At 44.6% G+C, this 6,385-nt stretch overlaps 4 protein-coding genes across 4 annotated transcripts; all 4 read right to left on the bottom strand.

Annotated features, from left to right (window-relative positions):
* Nucleotides 1-107: 107 nt before the first annotated feature.
* On the bottom strand, nucleotides 108-445 carry PHALS_06996 (uncharacterized protein; the record flags this gene model as incomplete). Its single annotated transcript, XM_024720389.1, has 2 exons — nucleotides 108-275; nucleotides 401-445. The coding sequence occupies 2 exons, from the start codon at nucleotides 443-445 to the stop codon at nucleotides 108-110; spliced, it is 213 nt and encodes a 70-aa protein (XP_024585593.1).
* Nucleotides 446-1,856: 1,411 nt separating this feature from the next.
* On the bottom strand, nucleotides 1,857-2,342 carry PHALS_06995 (polyprotein; the record flags this gene model as incomplete). The annotated part of the gene is made up of 1 exon (XM_024720388.1): nucleotides 1,857-2,342. One exon carries the CDS (start codon nucleotides 2,340-2,342, stop codon nucleotides 1,857-1,859), a length of 486 nt encoding a protein of 161 aa, XP_024585592.1.
* Nucleotides 2,343-3,123: 781 nt separating this feature from the next.
* PHALS_06994 (uncharacterized protein) lies at nucleotides 3,124-3,590 on the bottom strand (the record flags this gene model as incomplete). The annotated part of the gene is made up of 3 exons (XM_024720387.1): nucleotides 3,124-3,171; nucleotides 3,239-3,441; nucleotides 3,521-3,590. The coding sequence occupies 3 exons, from the start codon at nucleotides 3,588-3,590 to the stop codon at nucleotides 3,124-3,126; spliced, it is 321 nt and encodes a 106-aa protein (XP_024585591.1).
* Nucleotides 3,591-5,175: 1,585 nt separating this feature from the next.
* Nucleotides 5,176-6,226, bottom strand: PHALS_06993 (uncharacterized protein; the record flags this gene model as incomplete). The annotated part of the gene is made up of 4 exons (XM_024720386.1): nucleotides 5,176-5,310; nucleotides 5,352-5,444; nucleotides 5,493-5,817; nucleotides 5,880-6,226. 4 exons carry the CDS (start codon nucleotides 6,224-6,226, stop codon nucleotides 5,176-5,178), a joined length of 900 nt encoding a protein of 299 aa, XP_024585590.1.
* Between the last annotated feature and the right edge of the window lie 159 nt (nucleotides 6,227-6,385).

Genomic DNA, 6,385 nt, shown 5'->3' with positions numbered 1-6,385 from the left:
GAGTCGACACGTTGTCTCTTGCTCTCTGGTACTGCATCAGCCTCAATATCAAGTTGATCTCCAAGGGAATCGTTGGGAAGAGCCACCTCATGATCGGATCCATTTGTCTACAGTCGAGCTTGATCGAGTTCGAGCCGGTGAGGGCGATTGCGCTCACCGCTGAAACCTAGACGGTCTTCAAGGGCAACCGGAGGATTACGTAACGATGCGTATTGTCTGATCGGAGCTTGAGACGGACCATTGGATGAGAAAACCATGGGATACTGAAACGGGTGCTAGCAGGTAGAGTGATAGTTATGAAACGAGCCTGAGTCTCAATTATAGCATGCGTGCGGTCTTCACTTCCCCCTGCAATTAGCATCAGCGAGCGGATATAAGCATTAGTCATCGAGTCTTCTACCTTCATTTCCTCAAGTTCAGTAGCACTTGGGGTGTCGACCTCCATATCGTCGACGTTGTTCCGTTAAGTGGGAAGAGGTTGAGCTTGAGAGTCATCATCGTCCTCCATGAGTGGCACAAAATTATCGCCACCATCACGGATCAGCAAATCAGATGGATGCGATGAAGGGGGGCGTTTTTCAAGCAGAATCGTCTTCGTGGTCACAATATGCTGGTCATCAATGTTCCAGATACGGAAACCTTTCTTCGTGTCGAAGTAGCCGAGGAAGGTGCATCGATGTGCCTTCAAATCCTATCTTAAACGCTTTGATTCGTCAATCTTGATGAATTCAGGAGATCCAAATACCTTGAGATGTTCTAACGATGGTCGCTTGCCTGTCAACACTTCGAGAGGAACTCACGTCAGGGCGAGCTGTGTTCAGAATACGATTGATGATACAAGGGGCAGTTTCTACTGTTTCACCCCACCATTGCCGATCAACGTTCTTGTAATGAAGCATTGAATGATGTCCGGCTCATGCGTCCCGCTAAGCCGTCTTGTTGAGGCGAATATGGTATACCGGTGTGGTGAATGATATCATTTTCTGCAAAGAATTGGTTGAACTTCGCACTGGTGTACCCTCCACCGTTGTCACTGCGAATACTGCGAGTTCTCACGCCGTGCTGGTTCTCAACCAGCTTTTTGAACTCAACAAATTTGTCGAAACCTTGACCTTTGCTCTTGAGTAGGTACACACCGACGTATCGACTAAAGTCATCAATGACGGTCACCACATACTGAAACTCCACCACGAGTATTGGGCTTTAGCGGACGCATGACGTCGCTGTAGACAAATTCGTACAGTGAATTCGATTTCACCTCACCTTCAGTTGGCGAGCAAATGAAGAGGTCACTATTTTGCCTCGAGCGCAGCTGTCACTTCAGTAGCGTCTCAACATTGTGATCGATCGACGGGATTCCGTCAGCAGCTTTAAGTAGCAGCTTCACCTTGGCTTGCGACACGTGCCCAAGACGAGCATGCCAGGTTGTGCCACCACCTTTATCTCTTCACTTGCGTTCACCTGCGACATGAGTGCATGTTGGCCAACGTGCCATACATACAGTTTACCAATACGAGGAATTTGAGCAACTACCTTCTCATCAATCATTAATGATGCACCATGAGTAACAAATTGGATGAGGACCCCGTGCGCAGTCAACGCAAGCACCGTTACTAGCTTGCTCTCCAGGTGCAGGACATAGAGCGCTTCCGTGAGCTTGATACTACGACCACCAGCGAGAATCATCCGAACTTGGCCAACACCTCTTGCTTAGAGTCTTCGCCCGCTGCCAACCATCACACTGATAGGTATATCCAATTGACGATATCCACTAAAATCATCAAGCTCTCCGGACATTTGGCAGCTAGCTCCACAGTCCAGCAACCATGTCGAGTTACCTTCAGTCTCTTTGGAGTTCACCGAGAAGACAAACTCAACACCACTGCCCTACTTCTGCTGGGTGCAGTCTTGTCGCTTGTGGCCATACTTACCACATCCATGACAGTGGCCGTTGAACCGACCACCATCCTACGCGGAGCATGATTCTTCCAGACACCATGACCACCGTTACCGTTGCCATTGCGTCGTCCATGATAGCCATTCCGACTGTTTTCATAGCGACCATCACCATTGCGAGCAGGACGAGAATTACGTTGAGAAAGGCCGGCCTTGAATGCAGCTCCTTTCTTGTCACGACGCATGAGCTTCTCATGTTCTTGACGCAGCATCTCTTTCGCATCCAAAAGCGTGGCGCAACTTGTCGCTTCGATGATTCGGACCATAGCATCAAAATCCTCAGGCAGACTGCCCAATAGCACTACAAGCTTTTCGTTATCGTCGATACATTCACCAGCGGCAGAGAGTTTTAGATACAATTCCTCCAAGCGCATCAGGTGCGCCATCAGGTGATCATCGCGGGGGATCGACCCTTCGTACTTTTATAACGGGAGAAAAGGAAGTCCGAAAGTCGTAAGCATTTGGTAGTTAGAAAAGTATACTGTGGTCCGCTAAGAATTCAAAGTGTATTCTTCGCTTGGCTGAGTTTCCTCCTCTGCGCGCTCTTACACTCCTCCGCTCTTCGCGCCATAAATAGCTCCTGCAACTTGGTCGTTTTGTTTATAATTCACGGCGACGCCAGGGGCGTGAAACATCTCAGCGGGGCCTGTTCGGAAACTGGTAATCACTATCTGTCATTACAGAGAGACTCCCAATATGCTGGCATTATAGCTTTAACAGCTGGTGCATTTAAGTACAAAACGCTGGTGCCGTTTCCCGCGCATCCTCTAGTATAAGTGATCGCTAGCACAACGCACTTTCGGTCGGGATGGAGCACGGTTAGTATTAATGATCAACGTCTTGTAAACACCCTTGTATCACACGTTAAAGATCTTTTGCTTACACAAAAGGTTCACACTTACAAGCGATGTGGATGCCGTATTGTAGTTTAGCAGGAATTGGGATACAATATAATGGTGCATGCTGACAAGCGGAGGCTTCAATACAGATATTTCAATTCCTAACCATCTTTCTTGTTAAAGCATTTCCTTGTGACGCAACAAAAATTACGTTCCACTATTACTCGTATAAAGAGAGAGAGGATTGCCTCATTAATTGAAGATCGCCGCCATTGTGATATACGAAAGTTCATAGTCAGGGTGATCCGAGAACACAGAATCGACGTGTCTAACACCTTTTCTCGAAGTAAACTTCGTAATAACATTTTGCCGTTCTCTGTAAGAAATATCATAACGATAATTCTGCTGCATAATCTTTTACATATCAAAAATGGCTGACGCACCTTAAACCTTACAAAAGCATACTCAATTGAAATATTGCGCGGGCATTTAAAAACATATTCGCAAAAAATGCTCGAATTCATGCGCGTACAAAAGTAGACTACAACGAGCGGGACGAGATTTGGGCAGCTTCGAGATGATTGGCGAATCATTGCACACCGATGCACGCGTTTCAAACTTGAACACTTTCCAGTAAATCTGGATTCTGCTCACGTATCCAAATCATATCGAGGATGATATTAGAAAAAGGCATCATCAGAACATTACAATGCCATAACCGATACCCCAGGAATGTAATGAGTCAATGTGCCGTGCGACGAAGGCGGTAGACTGTTGGGTTGAAGCTTGGATCATCGTTTATCATGTTTAAAAGTCTCTATGGACTTGATAGGTTCATTAACTGAGCCAGCACTTCAAAAATGCCGTTCGAACTGCAGCTAATGTTGATGAATATTGACACATCCATCTGTATTTCCGGACTGCAGTTTGCGGGATCTCAAACAAAAATATACTTGTTATGACTCGCGATCTTTTGGATAATCAGAAACATTGTAGCCTTTTGAATGCACCTGTAGCTGGTGACTTGCTTCTTTAGATCGTCGCAAGAATTCTTTTTTCTAACTCTGTCCCTTTTTCTGCCATTTTTTGTTCTTCTTCTGCAAATTCTCTAGGTAATCTTCGCATCATTATAGGATTGCGGCGCGTACGGCAGTTTGCACGAGAAATGTGCAAACCTGAAGTTCATTGCTATCGCAATCGTGTCGTCCGGAGTCTGTGGATATTCCATTTGATCTTAGCAGATGTCTCCGTCAGCAAGCCGTGTTGAATGTAAGAACGCTGTTCCATGTTTGAAATCGAGAGACCTGCTTGCGCATGCAATTTTGAAACTTCAAGATGTATTTTTCGCTAGAAGTTGTTTGCGTGAGCTTGAGCATTCTTTCGTTCACATTATAATCGAAATTGAGCGACACGTAACCTTTTTTCAGCTTTCCCTAAAAGCCTACCATGTTATGTGAGCTTTAGTATGAAGTGCTAAGAAATTGTTGAATCCAGAAGCAAAAGACTTGTTGACGCGCTGCCGGTTAAGCTGGCGGCGGAGCCGACGAAATGTTTTGAGCTTACCGAGCACCATGTGAGGCGTCCTTGATGCGGAGTGGGCACTTCTAGACGTTCAGAGTATCATTCACCCGACTATGCTGACCAGGACGAAGATACGAGGATTCACACTGTACCTCTCGGGTTCAACGACCAGACATGAGACGATAAACTTCGCGGCGTGAACACAAATTTGCCAAGTCATCATAACCAGGCTGAAGGGAGGTCATCCAGACTAAAATCGAAATCTTTGTTCTTAGGTTATTTTTTCTTTTCGCTCGTTTGTATCGTTTTTACGGAGAGACGAAAAGATTCCAAGTGCCAATTACGGCATCTTCGGCCTAATTGACGAATTGCAACAAAGTCTCGTGTAAGACACTAAGAATCGTGCTGGAAGGAGACCTGGACTCCCGGGGTCACCGGGTCACCTATTCCCATTTCCGAATATACCAAAACAATTTAAAAGCACTGGGGTTGATCAATAGTGAGTGGAGATTGATGCTCACTGTTTCCAATGGCGGGATAAGCACTTAAACGAGACAAGTAAACGACGAAGAGATCTCCCGCTGTGTGTACCAATCCATTCATTAGACGACACTTCGGGTAGAAGCTTAAGAGTGTGAGCTTTCACTTTGTGACCACACCAGCATTTGGAGTCAATCTGACCGTGCCTAAACGAGATTTCCGCTACGCTGCCACGCCAGCACTTTTATGTTAGAATGAGCTGAAGAGAAATCAATAAAGTTATAAATTCCTACCTCTAAACGGCAGTAGAAAGCATCCAAGTTATGTTTTAGTAAACACAATTAGATTAATATTTCAGATAAACAAATTAACTCTTGGCTCATGGAAGCTTGCGTCTAATCTTACCACGCGACTGATTATGCTTTGTCATTTGAGTCGAAGCTTCAAAGTCAGACTTCTGCTGCTTTTTCAGAAATGCACGCGCTTTTGTGACGCTTGTAGCTTTTTCTTCTGCCTATCAAACATGGCAGCGTATATTTTAAACTGAGAATTCACATCAATTGAACGATCTGACAGAGCGAACAAATCAGCTATTATGAGAAGGTAGTGTTTGTATCTTTCAGCGGTGACATTGGCTTCCACTAAATCCTGAAGCATGATGTCAGAAGAAAACATGGCGATCAGCATGTTTCGTACTAGCTTCATCAGTTCCGAGTCTTCATAAAGTGATATCAACAGCTTCACCAGCTCATCAAATTCGACTAGGGATATTAAGAATCGTAACAGTTTCAAGAGGATGAAGTGTGCAAAATTTTTCTTGTCGGCATTGATATAATGAAGTATCCACGTCAGCTCGCCATTCTTTGTGAATAATTTACGATGTAACTCATGTTGTATTCTGTTCGAGTTGTCGTCCGCGAAATTCTGCGTTTTTATCCACTTATCGAATCTCCAAGCATACTTTAGTGCTTTTACGTGGCCAACATTTTGAGGAAAAGCATTGATGATGTAAGTATTGCATCTATCTGTTCATTATCTTTGAAACTGCTTAGACAGCAAATGAACTTGATGTACCGATCTAACCTTTGATCTTTCGCAAAAGTCCAGTACCAGTCGACGTAATTAAGCCAAGCCAAAAAAAGTGGATTTTTGAGAGAACGTTCCGATATCGTATTATCGAAATTGGGAAGCATATTGTCTGGAAGGTACAGGTTTTGTGTCCATTCCTCAAAGACCAAAGTTTTGTAGGTGGAGTCCAATACCATCATTCTCTGTACATCCTCTGCAAAACTTTTGAACTCTTGATCGGCTCGAATTTTATCAAATAGCTTTACCACTTGTCGGTGCGGATCAGGTTGATGATTTAATGTTTGAGGGAGTGACTTCTGAATCGGTGCTGACAATTTGCCCACTAAAAGGTCTAGCATCATTTTGATTCCTGTAGGATTGTCTCCCACATTCATTACATCGCAGTAATCTCGAGCGCTTCTCAACCAGGTTTTCAGCGGCTCATCGATAATTTCTAGATCAGTCTTGTCTGCAAGTATGCCATTATAAAGCTCGTTTCGTAGGGCATCGTAAAACGCTGA

Source organism: Plasmopara halstedii, assembly GCF_900000015.1.
Source record: "Plasmopara halstedii genome assembly, contig: Scaffold_3060, whole genome shotgun sequence".
Lineage (NCBI taxonomy): Eukaryota > Oomycota > Peronosporomycetes > Peronosporales > Peronosporaceae > Plasmopara > Plasmopara halstedii.
The sequence above is the reverse complement of the archived record's forward strand: the minus strand, read 5'-3'. Positions and strand labels throughout refer to the sequence as shown.